This window comes from Psammomys obesus, unplaced genomic scaffold (assembly GCF_907164565.1).
Source record: "Psammomys obesus unplaced genomic scaffold, mPsaObe1.curated_primary_1811, whole genome shotgun sequence".
NCBI lineage: Eukaryota > Metazoa > Chordata > Mammalia > Rodentia > Muridae > Psammomys > Psammomys obesus.
Window position 1 is genome coordinate 5,561,442 of NW_026592776.1, and position 19,758 is coordinate 5,581,199.

Below are 19,758 nucleotides of genomic sequence, written 5' to 3' on the forward strand. Positions count from 1 at the left end.
GAAGAAGAAGAAGAAGAAGAAGAAGAAGAAGAAGAAGAAGAAGAAGAGGGGGGCCTTTCATGTAAACTCTATATGAAATTACATGTTTCTGTCATACATTTTTGAGTAGAGAAGAGATTTCATAGTTCTGTTAAAATGAGGTCTCAGCCAGGCATGGTGGCACACACTTTTAATCCCAGAACTCAGGGAGGGAGAGTCATGCAGATCTCTGTGAGTTCAAGGCCAGCCTGGTCTACAAATTGAGTTCCAAGACAGTCAAGGCTACACAGAAAAACCCCATCTCAAAAAGCTAAAAACAAAAAAAGAGGCCTCAACCCTATTCAATGGAACTACAGGCAAATGAAAAAAGCTGGGAGCAAGGGAGTGTTCCTCTTTAGAGAAGAGCACGCCGACTGGTTGTCAAGTGACAAAGGTCATCCCTTAAAAATACATGTAATGCACAAGTAACATTACATGACTGAACATGTTATATTTAGGACTATATATAACATATATACATATATGCCTATAATGACAATAAATGAAAGAAGAGGACATAAATTTGAAGGAAATCGAGGGTATATGAGAAGATTTGGAGGGAGAAAAGGCAGAGAAAAATATTATAATCTCAAAAAGAAAAAAAAAAAGATAGCTGGGTGCTGGTGGCACACACCTTTAAGCCCAACAGTTAGGCAAGGGCAGGCAAATCTCTGAGTTTGAAGCCAGCCTGGTCTACAGAGCAAGTGCCAGGACAGCCAGGGCTGCACAGAGAAAACTTCTCTTGAAAAACCAAACCAAACAAACAAAAGCCATTAAAATTAAAAATAACTAAAAAAAAAAAAAAAAAAAAAAAGAGTGAGGACACTGGCACCAGCCGACCTGCCTGTTTAATAACTGTGTGACTTTAGCTAAGTCACTTAACCTCCTTGTTTTCTGATGAGTTAATATTCATAAAATTCTTACAGTGCTTTAAGCTATTCAGCATATTGTCAGCACCAGCCTTGATTGTCCTTTTTTTTTTTTTTTTTTTTCTTTTAAATTACAAGCAAACATGACCCAGGACCATTTTCAATATATCTGTAGCAGGTACTTTCTTTCATCCCTGCTGAAGCTCTCAGGGGTCTTCTGCCCCCCCCCCCCCCCCCGTCCACAACCCCCGCATTTTCCAGCCTGCTCGGGGGCTGTACTTGCCTCATGCCAGCAGCTGTACATGACTTGGTAGATGGTGTCTGATGCCAGTTGGGGCCGGTAGAGTCTGTGGCCCTGGGAGACCTTCACAACCACCTCGGAGTTATCGTATAAGTCATAAGGCTGCTTCCCCAGACTGAACACCTCCCACATCAGGATCCCTGTAGTGCATCCGGCGTCCGCCAGCAGACAGAATAGGAAGAGAGCAAGTAAGTGTCAGAGTGCCCAGGGCTTGTGGAAGAAAGTTTACATCACAGGACCAGAAGGCCATGAGCCAGAGCAAGGGATTTTGGGGAAACAAGGCCTACTGGAATGGGGAGAGGATAGAAGTTGGGCTTGGGTTATCACTTCTACAGTTCAGGAGTACCTGCATTTCTTCGGACCCCTCTGCGCTTGTTAGAAAACCAATGAATGGCAATAGCAGTGGGAGCCACTTGGGGCCAGGATTCATGGGCTGCTTTCGGGAGTCTCTTGGGGTCTCATGCAGCTTCACACTGACAACAAACTATGTAGTAAGCTACCATCTCAACACTTGATGAGTGATGAAGTCCTTGCTTTTTCTTTCTCTCTGCTTTTGCAGCTGTGCGCAAGTTCATCAACATCGTTAAATTGCCTTCTGGTAGAAAGGTAAAGATGAAACAATGGATGCCTGCACCGCCGTCTGTGGTTGCAGTTGGTTTGCGGTCATCTTTCATGAGTTAGGTACCGTTCTGTTAATCTGATGGAAACTATAGGCATTGGAAACGTGAACTCGTGCCTTATCTGTTCATTTCCAGAATGTTCCCAGTCCGGCAGCTCATAGAAGACATTGCGGATTCTGAGATAAGGTACTCAGTTGGGGTGTTTGTGTTGATCAAGAGAGTGACATTTGGGGTCACTCAGATGTGGCCTCTGAAAGGTGAGTTCTCCCACTTGCAGGACAGGTCAATTCCTTAACACCTGCTAGGCTCAGCTCTCCTACCAAACAGCACCTTCTAGAGTTGCTGTGAGGATTAAGTAAGATAAACACACAGCACTTTTGAAAGAGCGCTAAGGCATTGAAAATGCTACCTGAATAGTGCCATTTTCTCCAAGGACAAAGACTTTAAATCGGTGGTTCCCAACCTTCCTAATGCTATGACACCTTAATACAATTCTTCATGTAGTGGTGACCCTCAGGCCACAAAATTATTTCATTGTTATTTCATAACTGTAATTTTGCTGTTGTTATGTATTGTAATGAAAATATCTGTATTTTCCAATGGTCTAAGGTTATGTCTGTGAAAGTGTCATTTGACCGCCCAAAGGGGTGTGACTCGCAGGTTGAGAACTGCTGCTTTAAGCAATCAGACAGGTTCAAAATTGTGGACAACCAACATATACAGAAAGGAAGACAACTGTCCTCAAACCTGAAACTTAGACTTGCAGACTATAGATTTTATGAAATTATTGTTATTATTGTTGTTGTTGTTTTCGAGACAAGATTTTTCTGTATAACGTTGGCTCTCCTGGACTTGTTTTATAGGCAGGCTGACCTTGAACTCATAGAGACCTGCCTGTCTCTGTCCCCCTGAGTCCTGGGATTACAGGAGTGTGACATCTTGCCAGGCATAAAATACTATTGATAAAGCTGTCTTCCATGTTGTGGTGCCTATTCCTTTAAACACATATTCTAAGCAGCTTTTCCAAAAGAGTGAGACTTCGTTTTCAAAAGGCTGCACAGAAATTCCAAGGCTAATATCACTTGATACAGTAACTATGGGAGGGAGGGTCTTCTTTGAGAGGGCCTTTCAAAGGCCCTGATTTATTCTGAATATCTATACCAGGAGTAAATTACTTAAGAATAAATTTACTGTTTGTAAACAGCCAGAAAACATCTGCAACTAGGTTCTGTTTTTATTAGGTAGATAATCAGGTTGGGTAATGCAGTCTTTGGTTTAAAAAAGTTGTAAATATTGAATGAGGGTACAGATTTCAAAAATAATATTCAGCAGACATACTAGTTCATACATAGATATGAAACTAGTTTTCACAAGAAGGGCCAAACTTAACACAAAAACAATATCTGTTTGGCTTTTCCTTTTTGTGTGCTCATTTGATTATCTTTATAGTTTCCAAAAGGGGATGTTTATTTTTAATAATTATTGGAGACAAAAAAATATATTCCTAACTAAAGTTTCCTTCTACCAAGTAATCTTGAATGTGTTAAGTGGTAAATGAAATTGCACTTAAAGACTAAGACAAGCATGGAATATTTCTTTGTCACACTTAATATATTTTGTTGCTTGTTAATAACTTGGTTTACTTATCCTGGACCCATCAGACAGTTGCTGAAAACAGTCATGATACTGTTAATATATTTTTAAAAAATCCAAACTCTGACAATAGAATCATAACCTAAGAATTTGTTTTCCCTTTTCACAATCATCTGTACTTAATTTGGTTTCTCTTCTTTTGATTTTGGTTTGCTTGTCTGGTTGTTTTTGCAGTGCTGGGGATCAAATCCATGGCTTTGCCTCTGAGCTAAACTGCTAACTCAATTAGTCAACCTTGTATTGTTCTGAGATAGGTTTTGTTAAGTTCCTCAGCCTGGCCTAGAACTCATGATCTTCCTGCCTTTGGGATTCAGTTGTGTCTTTTCATGCCTACCTTGAGAGAGTAAATTTTAATCTAAGTATTTTAAGAAAATAAAATAGTTATAAAACTTCTATAAAAATATGCAATAGTAGGTATATTATAATAGTAAGCCTTCCAACCATTGGGGTTTCAAATAAACTGAGATGTAAATTTTAATGATTCCTTTCACAAAACTCTTTAAGGCTAGAAGAGGTGGTGCACACCTATCATTCTAGATTTGAGGAGGCTAAGGAAGCAGAAAATCATGAGTTTGAGACCAGCTTGGATTACATAGCAAAACCCTGTTTAAAAAAAAAAAAAAAAACAAAAAACAAAAGCTGTTTGAAAATTTCACTAGAAAAGCCTCTAAATCCTTTGACTCTGTTTTTGGATGCTAACATAATGTAAATTATGGAAAGTATACAAGACTTCTTAGCACTGAACCTCAGGAAGGAAACTTTCCTCTTCAACCACATGCTTGTCTCACACAGTGTGTGAAATTTTGTAAAGGCTCAAGGTTCTTTTTCAAATGGATGTTGCTGTTCTTGTGGTTTCCTGTTGTGGAAGCCAACTTATGAAATGGGGCCCGGGTGCTGTGTGGTCACTTCCTTACCAAACGCCCATACATCTGACTTGCTGCTGTATTTGAAGTAGTGAAACACCTCTGGGGCTGACCACTTGACTGGAAACTTGGTTCCTACTGAACTGACATACTGGTCATCAAGAACATATCTGTAGAGAAAATATCAACATTAAGACAGATGGTTTTGCAAACTTGGAAGACCTCAATGGGGCAGTGTTGCCTCCATAGCCCACCATTGGCCAGGCTGAAGAAGGACATAGTGCCATCCATAGTCAGCTGAATGCTTCAGTTTTCTAGCTAATTTGTTTTGATTCCCTGTTGGGATTTGGCCTGATGCTTGCATTTTGATATTAATTAACTGGCCCTCAAGATCTGGTTACTGCCTGGATAAACCTATCCTTGTTGTGTAAACCTGCCTAAGATATTATACCTGATTGGTTGATTTAAGGCCGAAAACCTGGGCAGAGCACAATGGAGTAGGCATGGCTAAGGTTCCTGCGCTTTGGGTTCAAGAGAATCACGGGAGAGACGGACAGGAAGAGAGGAGGAAGGAGGATGCCACGATGGGTTAGCATGGAAAAGAAACCACATAGCAGGGAAGAACTACTACAAGGATAGCAAGGATGAAAAAACCCACCAAATATAAGCAAGTATTCATAAGATTATGGATGGAAGATAGCCCAGATGAGGATGGTTAAGGAGGATGGCACTGTATGGGGGCTGGGAGGTGGATGGTGAGGTCATTGAGACAGCGCAAGTGAAATATCTGCCCAGCCCAAGGGAAATAAGCCAATTATAAAATTTAATATGTGTTTGTGTCTTATTGTGATAGTGGGCTAAATAATACTGTTGTGATAATCATAGGGCAAATAATAAGCATTATATAGCCCAACACCCATTTTTTTACTTAACACAATTCTCCCTCTTCCTGAGACAAAGTCTCATGTAGCCCAGGCTAGCCTTGAGCTATGTAGCCTACTATGATCTTAAACTCCTCTATCCCTCACTATATCTGGTTCTTTTATTTCTTTTTATTGTAACAGCTTAGTTTTTAGGGATTTGTAAGAATTTAGGAAACATAACTTTGAAAATAGCAAAACTTGAGTATAAAATGCTTGGTAACTATCAAACCCCACAAAAATGTGAAAATACAACCATTCAGAATCCCACCCTAACAATGTCTGTAATTCTATCACTTGAGGTGCACTTTTGCTTGTGCTTTCTGATTATATCTTTTCTCTGTTTGTAACTTGAACAAAATTAGATTTCTGTTTTGTAGAAATTTGCTTTTATTTTTTTCTTCAGCATCAAGCTGTGGGGATTTCCCAAATGGTATATTTTTTTCTCCAGCATCATGTTTGGTGACTGAAGACATCCATTCTTGCGGACTAATACAATTATTTGAATTATATAAGCCATTCTTAATCTTCTCTCATAAATAATAATAATATCTGATGGAAAAATAAAAACAACAAAAATAAATGTCCACTAAGTCTATATTTATCATAATTATAAAGTGGAAGTGACCTCAATGTACTCATGTTGAAGAATATGTAAATACACAGAATATTATGAACCATTAAAATGGTAAAATAAAAAGCTGTTCACAGTGTATATTTATGTGCCAAAGTATGTAGTCTGATTTATTCTACTTTGAAGGGAACAAAGAATAAATGTATATATTCAAGGGTATGGTTGGCTATACTTAAGAATAAGGCCTGGGTTGGAGAAATAACTCAGCTGTTAAGAGCATGCATTGCTCCTCCAGCGGACTTGAGTTTTATTCTCAGCACCCATATCGGACACCTCACACCTCCATGTAGGCACCTGTTTTCATGTGCACATACCTACACAGACATACATACACATAATTAAGAATAAGAATCTTTTTTTTATAAAAGACCAACAAAATTACTATAAAATAAAACCGCAATGGCTCACCTAGAGAAATTAGTATAGTCAAAATTATATGTGTGTGTTGTTTATGCATGTGTGTGCACATATAGAAGCCAGAGGTCAATGTCAATGTCGGATGTCATTCTCAATCACCTGACATTTTCATTTAAAAATATTTTAACTGTGTTTATGTTCAACAGCTCTTTCTCTCTCCCTGTTTCTCTCTCCCTCCCTCTTCCTCCCTCTCCCTCCCTCTCTCTCTCTCTCTCTCTCTCTCTCTCTCTCTCTCTCTCTGTCTCTGTGGGGTGTGTGTGTGTGTGTGTGTGTGCAGTTGCTCAAGGAGGCCAGATGAGGGTGTTGGATCTCCTGGAGCTAGAGTTAAGAAGTTTGTGAGTCACCTAATATTGATGCTGGGAATCAAATTCCAGTCCTCTGAAAAAGCAGCAAATGTCCTTTAACTGCTGAGCTATCTCTCCAGCCACTCCAACTTATTTTTGGAAATAGGGTCTCTCACTCAACCTGGAGCTTGCTGATTGACTAGAATGGCCGGCCCTTCTATCTTTGCCCCATAGTTGCTAGAGTTATGGGCACACTACAGTGCATAGATGGAATGTGGGTGCTGGGAATCCAAGGCAAACTCATGCTCATTCAGCAAGCACTGTACCAACTAAGCTGGCGACCCAGCTTGAAATAAAATTGTCAGTGCTACACCTCATAATATGTTAGAGGACATTGATGCTATAGTCGGAAACATCACAAAGAAAAGCTGTCTGGCTTACCTCGTCATTCCAAAGTCTGAGACTTTCACAGAGAGATCACTGTCCACCAAACAGTTCCGAGCAGCCTTAGGAGGAAAAGCAAAATATCCAAGTAATAAAAGCAACCGATAATCTCCTAATATCAGAGTCAAACATTTTCCTACCGTAGGTTTCATTCTTGGCAAATACCCAACAACAGCCTATTACAACCCCAATTGAAGTGGGTTTTTAAAAATTCCCTCATAATTTTCAATTTTTCAAAATGAAAATGTGCTTGCATCAAGCTGTTCATCCAAGCATCAGAACTTATTCAATCTCAGCTTACCTAGGAAAGGACTGAAATGACTTCCACTAGAGCCTGTGCATTCACAGATGCTTGGAAGTCATGCATGCTGCACCCGGGGCTTATTGGGTGCGTTGGCCTGGTGTGTGCAGAATGCTTGCTAGTCAGCACAAAACAGTCTCTAAAGCTAAAGGCCAATGAATGCCAAACAATACTCTGAACTCCCACCCCAACTGAAACATACACTTTCCTTTCCATCTAATTTTATTTTTTTCATTTTTAGTTATTGTAACAAGTCACTGCTTTTGCACTCAGCTCTTTTCAGAGTAAAGGTCAACTTCAGTTTAGTGACGTTGACAAACACTAAGTCTTCCCATCTGTTCCTCACACCACAACACATGTAGCTATGGTGATCCTCTTGGCTGATTTTACTCTGATGGCTCTCTCTTCCTTTCAAAGGTGTTATTCTAAGATTGTGATCTTTTGGTTGTAAAACTATCGCATGCTCACAGGAGTCACAAATGTGTAAAGTAAAAGTGAAGGCATCCTCTTTGTTAGACTTCCCAGCAGCCCTATCTCTGGAGGAGGGAACTGTGGGCTATATTCTTCTTTCCTTTCATCTCGCTTCCAATGGCTTGCCTTACCAAATCCCGATGTATGAACTGGTGGCTCTCCAAGAAGGCCATGCCTTCACAGACATCGTAGCACATTTCTAAGAGTTGGGAGCTTTCTAGTCCTTTCCCGTGACTCTTCAGGTAATTAAGCAAGCAACCATTCGTTATATACTCCGTTACTATGTAGATGGGGTATTTCTTTGAACATATGCCATAGAATTTCACCAGCTTGGGATGGCTGAGTTTCCTGCAAAAGAATCAATTTGAAAAGTTTGTTTTTGAAATGGCCTGAGCAAGGATGAGCAGAGAGTCATTCCTTCTACCTGAACAGAGAAAGAGAGCAGGGAGCCTAGGATCTTGTTTTGGGAAACAATGATCTTTGAAGGCACAAAAGAAAGCAGTGCTCTGCCTCCAATGGGAGACTGGCAAATTTGGCAGCTACTCAGCAGTACTCTCAGTTTGGAGATGTGGCATTCGCCCTTTCTCCTAAGAATCAGTATAATGTCATGTGTAGAAAAAAACCATTATAATTGGAAAGGTGTATATAACATGAAAATGGTTCCTGTTTGAGGAAATGGGACTACACATAATGTTTTACTTTTGTGTCTTCTCTTGTTTTCACTCCATTTTTTGATTTTTAAAAAAATATTCATGTGTGTGTGAGTGTGTGTGTGTGTGTGTGTGTGTGTGTGTGTGTGTGTGTGTAGGCACACACTCATGCATATGCACATGCATATATGTTTGTGTGTGGAGGCCATAGGTGTCATCCTCAAAAAAGCATCAGTCTCCTCTGAAAAGGGGTCTTCCACTGGCCTGAAGCTTGCCCAGCAGTATAGGTTGACTGGCCAATGAGCCACAGGGATGCTGCTGTCTCTCCTCCCCAGAGCCTGGATCAACCTTATAAATTATTCATAGAACTCTTTAAGGACAGAATACACTTTAATTCAGGAGACACCAGCTATACCATGTACCCAAGAAAGTATTTTTAAGAATTTTTTTTTTTTTTTTATTAAGAAGGGTTTGTGAAAGGAAGACACCAAGAGGATTTCTGTAGTTTTATATACAGTCTAATTATCAATTACAGAACCAGCTGCATAGTTTGCAAGTTCTGGGGAAAGCTGAGAATCAGAAAAAAAATACGCTTTTACAACTTAATTTGAGTTACATGTGATAGCTCATGCCTGTATTCCCTGCATCTCAGAGGATGAGACAGGGGACTTGCTGTGATTTTAAGGCTAAGTTGGGTTACACAGTATCTTTCAGGACATCCTGGGCTACAAAATAAGACTCTGTCTCAAGACCACAAACCAAACAAAAGATTATTATTTTGCAATGGTGAAAATAGGGCATTAATGCAAGTGCTGGAGGTCCTCGCTAATGCAGAGTGATCAGTCCATTAAGACAGACCTGGCCAAAGTCTTGCATTCATAGAGCAGCTCTATTTCTGAACATCTCTTCAGTTATAGTAGAAGTTATCGCTGCAACTTCCCTGTCTTCTTTGATGTTTAAAAGGAATTACCAAGAAAATGGATACTGGAGTGTTTGCCTGTAAGGATGTCTTAGTAAAATGTCAAATAGTTCTTTCAATAGATGTGGGTATGTAAGCCAAATAAACACTTTACTCTTTAAGTTGTTTTTGGCGATGGTCCTTATCATAGAAATAAAAGGACTTTCAAATTTCAAGTATTTTGTATGTGAGAGAGGAGACAGAAAGAGAGAAGTCAACCTTGGTTATCACTCCTAAGGAGCAATCTATCTTGGTTTTTGAGACAGGGTCATTCATTGAGACCTTAGATTCCTCAGTTAGACAAGGTCATCTGGACAGTGAACTCCAGAGGTCCACCTGCCTCCACATTCTCAGTTCTGAGATTGCAAGCATGTATCACCATCCACGTCTTTTCTTTCTTTTTTATTATTATCATTTATTACCATTTATTCAATTTGTATTCCAGCTGTTGGCCCCTCTCTCATCTCCTCCTAGTACCCCCTCCCTCCCTCTAGTACCTCTATGCCACTCCCTTAGTCCACTGATAGGGGAGGTCCTCCTCCCCTAATATTTGACCCTAGCCTATTAGGTCTCATCAGGACTGGTTGCATTGTTTTTCTCTGTAGACTGGCAAGACTATGCCTCCCAGGGTGAGGTGATCAGAGAGCCTGCCACTGAGTTCATGCCAGAGAAAGCCCCCTGCTCCCCTTACTAGGGATCCCACTTGGAGACTGAGTCTATGGGCTACATCTGAACCAGGGTGCTAGGTCCTCTCCATGCATTGTCCTTGGGTCATTCTCTTCAGGGCCCCTAGGGCTCATTTTTTTATGGCTCTGTTGGCCTCTTTTTGGAGCTTCTATCCCCTCCAGGTCTTTCTTTTTCCACCTACTCAGCTATTAAAAACAAGAAATCATGAAATTTGCAGGCAAATGGTGGGAACTAGGAAAGATCATCTTGAGTGAAGTAACCCAGAAGCAGAAAGACACATGGCATATACTCATTCATAAGTGGATATTAGCCACATAATATAGGATAAACATGCTAAAATCTTTACTCCTAAAGAAGCTAAACAGCAAGGAAGACCGTAGGGAAGAAGCTCAAACCTCCTTCAGAAGGACAAATGTTGGAAGGATTCAGAAGGATAGACGTTAGAAGCAGGAGAAGACAGGGAACAGGACAGGAGCATACCACAGAGGGCCTCTGAAAGACTCTAATGATTGAGGTATCAAAGCAGATGCTGAGACTCATATCCAAACTTTGGGCAGAGTGCAGGGAATCCTATGGAAGAAGGGGGAGTTAGAAAAACCTGGAAGGGACAGGCCACCACAAGGAGACCAATAGAGTAAAAAAATCTGGGCTCAGGGGTTCCTGTTTTTCCTGTAGAGTCTGATGAATCAACCAATGACCATGTATAGGGAGAATGTAGACCCCCTGCTCAGATGTAGCATGGGCAGTTCAGTCTCCACATGGGTTTCCTAGTAAGGAGAGCAGGGACTGTCTCTGACATGAACTCAGTGGCTGGCTCTTTGATCACCTCCCCCTAATGAGGTGGCCTAAACTAGGCCACAGAGAAAGAGAATTCAGACAGTCCTGATGATACCTGAAAGGCTAGGGTCAGATAGTAGGGAAGGAGGACCTCCCCTATCAGTGGACTATGGGAGGAACATAGGGGAGAAAGAGGGATGGAGGGTGAGACAGGGAGAAGAGGGAGGATACAAAGTGAATAAATAATAATAATAATAATAATAATAATAATAATAACTTTTAAAGAGAACTGTTTGTAAGGATAAAGGGCTTGCCCACCCAAGGATTCCTAAAGACCATACTTGAGTCTGTTCCTTCAAGGGTGAGTCATGTTACTCCTAACCAATACCACTGGATAATACATAGTTGTTTATGGGAGATATGAAGGGGATCAGAATATATTGGGTGCTGTATCTACAGGTAACTATTAAGACCCTTTATAGCACAGGACAAAGGTGTGAGCAGGAGAAAGATCAAGGGGAGAGAGTCTAAAGGCACAGAGGTAAGGGCTGCTTTCTCAATAGAGTCAGAAATATTCTAAATTCAAACATTGGTTTTTGAGATATTGTGCAGGTCTACGTGTCAAATTAAGAGCATAATATTGATTTTTACGTAACAGCTTGTTAGGCCAAATAGAACTTGTAAACATTTATATCTACAACATATGCCAGGCTTTGTAAATGTTAGAGACAGGGACTGCTAATGTTAATGTTCTTCTATGATGATTCGACAGTACCATTCCTGAGGAGAAACTTACATCATGGTCTGGGCCTCCTGAAAGAATTCATCTTCTGACATGGAACCTTCCTTGATCATCTTTACAGCCACATCATACTGTCCCTTCCACTTGCCCAGCTGGACCACTCCAAACTGGCCACTTCCCAGCTCCTTCAACAAGGTAATCTCTTCTCTTTTCAGCTCCCAAATTCCTAACAAAGCAAGGCAAGCACCTTACAAGCTGTGGCAACAACTTCCAAAGTGATTTCTTCTGCAATTGATATTTGTGTATTCACAAAACGAAGAAAAATAAAACATCATTTTAAGTTAATAACAAGTTAATAACTTTAAAAAGGTACAGGGAAATGCTGCTGTCAAAGCAGCTGTAGTTCTTGACACAAAGAGACAAAATGAAATACTTTTTGCCCTCTGGGGGTGTGTCTTGAAGAGAATTAATGTCAAAATGTGCTTAATGCTCTTAAGTTGGTAAAACACTGTTAGATTTTTTTTTTTTTGCACAAAATAAATTAAACTGTGATCAAGGTGGATGTTATTACCTTAAAGATACAGAATTGAGATCTGGCTCTAAATAGGCATAGAACCCAGGCAAAACAAAGAACGGGCAAGGGATGCAGGAGGCAAATGACAATGTCTGGTAGGAATTAAGTTGTTTTGTTAAAGCTGGGGAAGTTACAGAGTTGAGTGTGGATGGATGGTTTAAAAGACAAATAAATTAGACTAAATTTCTCTCTGGTGCAGTCTGAACAGGGACTTCCTTCCTGCCATCCATCACATGTCAGTTAGACAATCACATGTATTTGAACCCCAAATGGTGGGAAATGGAGTTTCAGAGCCCAAGGGTGTGTTCATACCACTCCCCAGAGCCACGGACGACGGGACCTTGTTGGCCTTGGTTGACACTGGGTGGCGGAGCCGTGTGATCATGCCTGCAATGGAATCAGAAGCATATTGTCACATTATCATCATACCATGTTACTTAGAATCGCTTCACACTCTCCCAATAAGCTGAAAGTGTGGGGCTTGGGGTGTTGTGAGTATGTTCATCCTGCCTTTGTGTTCAGTGGCTTGAATCAATAAATTCACTTAATGCAAAGCAAAAGCTAAAAAAGCTAGTTATTTTCTGTGAAATCCCATAGGGACTAGTGGCTAGCTGAAAAATCTTACATAATTTTTTTTCTCATTCATATGTTACTATCTTTATCCAGTCCTACATTTACATATGCATATAAGTAGCACAGAGATTTGAAAAAAGTCAAATAATCAACATATATTTACGTATAAAAAGCAAGCTTAAAATTAAATCATTTCCAAATTATGTTAAACTCTTAAGCTATTTTCATTTACATAAAGCAATGGTAAAGTTGCATTAAAATAATCATACTTATAGTACCTTGAAAGAAACCACTCAAAAAAGTAAATGTTTATTGCTGTAAGCATAGGATGTTTTCCTGATTGGAATGACACATATGTGCTTTTCTTTCCTTCCTATTTAGGTGTTTGTTTTCTTTTTAGAAATGTTCCTCAAATGTTTTCATTACCATACCTTTAATCAGCAGAAGTAAACACCAGAATGCATAGTATAAGTTTTATTTTGCAAAAGCATATGAATATCCATGTAGAAATAGATGTTTATTTATACATATGTAAAATACACACATATATGATCTTTGGGTAAGAGAAATTATGATTATTTTAAAAGTACTATGTATCTTATGATTTCTACTAGAAATGTAATGTCATTGTGATAGAATGTTTTAATTAAAAATAAATTAGAAATTAACACCTTCCTCTAAAATATGTATATGTGAAACCACTGCTTTAGTAACCATTGTGTGAGTCACAAAATACACTGACAAACTGAAGATTTAATGAAGTGAAATTTAGAAAACACAATGATAAATAAACTTTTTAATATCTTTTTTATACTCTGTGTATGCCCAAAGGTATGCTTTTTCATTTAGAAATAACTGTTCATATAATAACTTTCCCAAGAGATGCTAATGTTTAAGATAAACAACTGAAGAAATTTGAGAAAAAAAAAATATAAGCAAAGACCAAAATGGAATTGAAAGCAAGTCAGACATAGTAACATTGCTTAGATATAGATCCCATGTCTTCTTTTCACTCACTCTTGGCAATTCCCCAAGCCACTGCCAGTAATGGATATTGTTACAGATCTGGGAGATGGCATAGTTACAAAAGCACTTGCAGCACCTGTGTAAAGACAAGAGTTCAGATCCCCAGTACCCATGTAAAAATCTGGCACACCTTTAATTCCAGCACTGAGAAAGCAGAGACAGACAGATCCCTGGAGACTGATGGCTCAGCCAACACAACCAAATCAGTGAGATCCAGGTTCAATGAGACATGCCAGGTCAAAATAAGGTGGAGAGTAACTGAGGAAGGCAACCAATATTGACCTTGTCTTAGTCACTGTTTTATTACGGTGTAGACACTGCAACAAAGGTAATTCTTGAAAAAGAAATCATCTAACTAGGCCCTTGCTTACTATTTCAGAGGTTTTTAGCCTATTATTTTCATAGTGGGGAGCATGGAGACATGCAGGCAAGTGCTCCTGCAGTATCTGAAAGGTAAATCCTCAACTACAGGCAGAGAGACTAGGCTTTCCTCAAAGCCTACAGAATAGGATGTTGTTCTTAATACGTCTTCCAACCAGGCCACACCTACTCCAACAAGGTCATACCTCCCAGTTCTTCTAATCCTTTCAGTAGTGCTATTCCCTTCAAAATATGCCTTCAAAAATATGAGCCTGTGGGGCCATTCCTATTCAAACTAGCACATAGCCCTCCACCACCAGCAGCAATTGGGAAAGCCAGCCCTGAGGGCATGAGAACAGGAGAGCTGACCTAGCCCCTTGTTTTTCCAGCTGTGGCACTGGGTGAGGTAGCTGAGATAATGTTGGAGAGCTTGCCCTGGTGATGTGGGTTCCAGAGAGTTGGCAGGCTGACCAACTCAGCCACCACTCGGGCCCAGACCCAGATATTTGAGTTGGCGCACCCCAACATCTACCCCATCTATGAAGCTTGAGAGGGCATGAGGGGGCCAGATCTAAAATCCGCACTATCTCTGTGACGCAGGACAACAACAGGATGTCCCAGAGAAGTCCTGGTGAGAGTCCAGTATTGTTAGTGTAGCAGAAGTCAGAAACCTTCGACCAGACCAATGACTCAATGTAAAGAACATTTGCAAATAAATATGTGTGGACAAAAGGGTATACTATGGGACACATTGTGACACACATGCAGCTCCCATGATTTGATTTTTGTTTGCTTGTTTGTTTGTTTGTTTGGTGGGGAGGGGATGTTGAAAGGGTGGAGGGTAGATATGAAGGGGCAGAAAGACGAGAGTGGGATTGAGGCACATGATGTAAAATTCGCAAAGAATCAACAAAAAGTTAAAAAAAAAACCCAACCTACCACATATTCCAAGCCTTTACACACATATGCACATATGTACATTCACATAAACACAAACATGTACACAACATATACTATTCCCCTCCATGAGGTGCTATTATAGAAAATAGAGACACTCATCACTTAAGCAATATTTTAAGAGAAAAACAGTATCTCCTGCTGAATATGAAAGAAATTGTTACTACTAGGATTATACACTTCCGCAACTTCTCGTTTTTGAATGCTCATAGCCTTTGTCTTGGAAACTAGCAATAGAACCAATCCAACAAATGTACAGAGCTACTCTTGTAGCGCTGTGCAATAACATATCCATTAAAATGTCAAAATATCACACATGCTCCATTGCTACTGCAAACTACAATAGAATTCCACATAGCAGCTAGAGAGAAGAAAGCAAGCCATGAATATTTGCATGGAAAGTCCTCTGAGACAGGGTTAATAAAGAAAACAAATGAAATAATATGAGGATAATGACCTTAGCTCTGTAAAATGTAATGCTTATGAATATGTACATTTTACCTAGCAAATATTAGTGTCCATATACAGACTGTCCTGTGCTGAGAGGTTACAATACAATGATGTACATTTCTTTAATATTTAAATTTTATAATCAACTTGCTTTTATGTGCAAGGAAAAAATAGAAATAAAGTTTTATTGTAAAAAATTTCTTTTAGACCTGGAGAGATCAGATCGTTCAGTGGTTAAGAGCACTGTAACTGCTCTTTCTGGGGACCTGAGTTTGGTTCTCAGCTCCCACATCAGGAGGCTCTCAACCATCTGTAACTGCAACTCTAGGGGATCTGATGCTGTCTTCTGGCCTGTACTCATATACACAAGACACACATATGCACATAATTAAAAACCAAGAATTTTTTTTTTAAGTCACTCAAATTATTCAGCTTCATCCCTTCTGGTTTTATGGAGTGTATTGTGTTGTATTTGGGAGATGTGACCTACAAATCACAACAAAGATATTGATAGCATTTCCCCCCTCATTTCTTGGTATTCTAGTAATCAAGAATATTAAGAGGAGCCAGGAGTGGTTGTGCATGCCTTAAATCCCAGCACTTGGGGAGGCAGAGGCAGGCTGATCTCTGTGAGCTCAAGGTCAGCCTGATCTACACAGGGAGTTCAGGACAGCCAGAGCTACACAGAGAAACTCTGTCTCAAAAAACCAAAACAAAACTAAACAAAACAATACAAGAGGATCAGTGGTATCCAAGAAAATTGACATTTATATGCGAGTATCGATAAAAGTAACAACTGAAATAAGTTACCTGCTGAATTGTGTTGGTGATAGTGAATGAGCTTTGGAATGGAATCAAAGCAGTAGTTTTCGGCCAGGTATAATTTATTTTCAGCATTGGTATGCACGTGGTAATGTTTGACAGTTCCTTTTTTATCACTAGTAAGGAAGAAAAGCAATGTTAGAATGTTTTTAACAAACAAAAAAAATCTTGATGAAATAATGAGTTTTGAATCTATTTCAAATTTGGGAGTAGAAAGACAGGGATAGTTACTCAGACTTGACATCTGGTATTTCTCTGATAGTATCTATGACAATCAGTAATCATGGAAGATGGGTCGTCTCTAAACTCAGTGTGCCATTTGTGCATATACAAAATCCATGTTCAGTGAAATTTTAACTTTAGGTGCTAGCAACATGGCTCAGCCAGTAGAGGTTCCTGCAGCCAACCATGACAACCTGAGTTCAAGTCCTATGATCTCATGCTGGAAAGAGAGAGCTTATTTCCATAAATTGTCCTCTGACCTTCACGCATGAGTACCCCCCCCGCTTAGTTAATAAATAATAGTAATAATATTTTTTGGAAAAAATAATTTCATGTACTGTTATTCCCTTAGAAAGTATAAAAATGAATCTATAGTATCAGCGTTTGGCTAAGAACTTTTAAGTTCTTTAGGATCATGTAAGAGCATAAGTTCTCTTTTAAGATAATAATAGAGAAAAAAAACTGTGTGGGCAAAGATGATTAGGTTGCCTATAGTCTCAATCTAGAGTTCCTTTGGGAGTAAGGCATGCAGGCAGAAAAGCATGGTGGCACATAGAACTCCTCTTTCCCAGCAGCGACAATGCTACTTGTTACCATCAGTTTAGCCGGTATTTGTTCTGTGCCGGACCATGTTATGATCTAATAACTGCACTACACATATTTTCCACATAAAACATTTTCTTTTGGGCCAGGCAGTGTTGGTGCACACCTTTAATCCCAACACTTGGGGGCAGAGGCAGGAGGATCTTTGTGTTTGCAGCCAGCCTGGTTTATAAAGCAAGTTCCGGAACAGCCAGGACAACACAGAGAAACCCTGCCTCGAAAAACAAACAAAACAAATGTGTGAGAAGGAGTGAGCCACTAGCTTCTTTTCATCCTGAGAAGTTTCCTATTACTTGGATTTGTTTTTTATTTGTTTGTTTGTTGGAGAAGCACCTTCTTTTTTTTTTTGTTTCTGCACATGTCATACATGTTTCTGCACATGTATAACAGTTGTGCAGCTTGATTTTCATGTGGGAGTCCTAAAAGTGGGAGCAGGACCTGTCTCTGACTCTGTTGCCTGCCTTTGGGACCTTTTCCCCTACTGCTTAGTCTAACCTCAATAGGAGAAGATGCTCCTAGTCTTACTGTAACTTGATACACCAAGGTCCGGGAGGCCTCCCTTTTTCTGAAGAGAAAGGGAGGAAGACTGGCTCTGGATGGAGGAGGAGAGGGGAGGGGAAGGACTGGGAGGAGAGTAGGGAGGAGAAATGGCAGTTGGGATGTTATTTAATTAATTAAAATAAAACCAAACCAAAACAAAAATTTCTTCTTTTCCTCCAGTTCTAGAATATTGTAACGAGTCCATGCACAATGAGTCAGGTTAATCAGAAATAATATGCCTGTCTTAGATTTTATAGTCAAGTTCTACCACTCACTGGCTACCAACTCCCGTTAATCAATTGTTCTGGTTATAATACTAAGTAAGTTAAAATTATCAAATAAAAAAAAAAGGAGAAGAAAGGGTATACAGAGAAACCCATGTTGCAAATGGCTGATCTACTGTTGGTGTCAGTGTGAGCTGATAATGTTTCATAAAGTGTTTTGCTTCCCAGTTCCAACGGATATAGCTATAAAAACTACTGCACCTAAGGTAAGGCTCAGGTAATATAGTGGAGGAGGGTGTGGAAAGATTGCAAAAGGCGGAGGATCAGTGAATTTCCTGTAAGATTGTATCTCCTAGTAATATCAGAAGCTACACCCACAAAATCTAACCAAAATGACTGCCCAAATGTGTGCTGAACAAGAATGACACTGGTAAACATGCCAAAGTAGAGTGAAAAAGTCCATGAGGCCTCAAATCCAGTCAACTGAGGACGGCTGGAAGCAGGAAACATGGACTTCCCCAGGGAAGAGCACACCAATTGGTTGATCCATGCCAAATGGTTGGCCCCAGAGATATGCACACAAGTAACGTTATATTCGCTGTATTGGCAGGTTTTTGTGTCAACTTGACACAAACTAGAGTCATCAGAGAAGACAGAGCCTTAGTTGAGGAAATGACTCCATGAGATCTCACTGTAAGTCATTTTCTCAATTAGTGATCAATGGGGGTAGCAGCCCATGGTTAGTGGTGCTATCCTTCAGCTGGTGGTCCTGGTCACTATGAGAAAGCAGACTGAGCAAGGCAAGAGGAACAAGCCAGTAAGCAGCACCCCTCCATGGCTTCTGCATCAGCTCCTGCCTCCAGGTTCCTGCCCTGCTTGAGTTCCTGTTTTGACTTTCTCCAATGATGTATTATAATCTGGAAGTATAAACCAAATAAACCCTTTTCTCCTCAACTTGCTTTTTGGCCACGGTGTTTTGTTGTAACAACAGAAACTCTAACTAAGATATGGACTCAACAGGTTGTATTTAGGAATATATATGTACATGCAATAACAATTGTTGAAAAAAGAGGTTATGAATTTGAAGGCGATCAGGGATCAGTATGTGAGAGTGCTTGGAGGGAGGTAGAGCAGGGAGAAATGCATTAAATTATAACCTCAAAAACCTCTTAAACAGGATATTGCTTTCATTTAATTCTATTTTTGAACTGAATAAGCTTAAGAATGAATCTGGGGTGGCGAAGTTCAAAGATGAGAACATCTGACATTACATTTGGCTCTATCCAGAGGACCACAGCTAATGTTATCTAATTATTGGATTTGTTTCAGCCAATGACCATGTAAAATCTGGTATTTGTGTTTATTGGAGACATGAATTACAGTATTGGCAAATGACAAATTGTCATTCAAGATACACCCTGTTATTTCAAGTTGGAGGTAGGTAGAAGAAATCTCAAAATAAAATACTTTAATCATCTAACTATTACAAATACATATGTGTGCTCTGTGGGTTGGGGCACATGTCTACAAAAGTCATTCAATCTAGTTGTTCAGAAATATTTCTCTCAAATGGTCCAAATCAATTAAGTGTCAGTCTAGCCCCCATTCCCAAAACAATGAGGGTTTCACAGACACACAAGTATGGAGGAACAGCCTTGGCAGGCCACAGAGGAGGACAATGCAGCCACTTCTGATGAGTCCTGATAAGCCAGGGTCAGATGGAAGGGGAGGAGGATCTCCCCTATCAGTGGATTTAGAGAGGGGCAGGGAGATGAGGGAGGGAGGGTGGGATTGGGAG

The 19,758-nt window shown here is 39.9% G+C and overlaps 1 protein-coding gene across 2 annotated transcripts in view; it reads right to left on the reverse strand.

The window, feature by feature from the left end:
* Bmx (BMX non-receptor tyrosine kinase) overlaps positions 1-19,758 on the reverse strand; it is a 58,812-nt gene that overhangs the window by 616 nt on the left and 38,438 nt on the right. For both annotated transcript variants that reach the window (XM_055615744.1, XM_055615743.1), the window contains exons 12-18: positions 16,360-16,487; positions 12,496-12,570; positions 11,664-11,835; positions 7,927-8,143; positions 7,021-7,085; positions 4,376-4,494; positions 1,171-1,328 (exon numbers count right to left, since the gene is read on the reverse strand). In XM_055615744.1, coding sequence (XP_055471719.1) covers positions 1,171-1,328; positions 4,376-4,494; positions 7,021-7,085; positions 7,927-8,143; positions 11,664-11,835; positions 12,496-12,570; positions 16,360-16,487 — 934 coding nt within the window. The remainder of the gene's footprint in view (positions 1-1,170; positions 1,329-4,375; positions 4,495-7,020; positions 7,086-7,926; positions 8,144-11,663; positions 11,836-12,495; positions 12,571-16,359; positions 16,488-19,758) is intronic.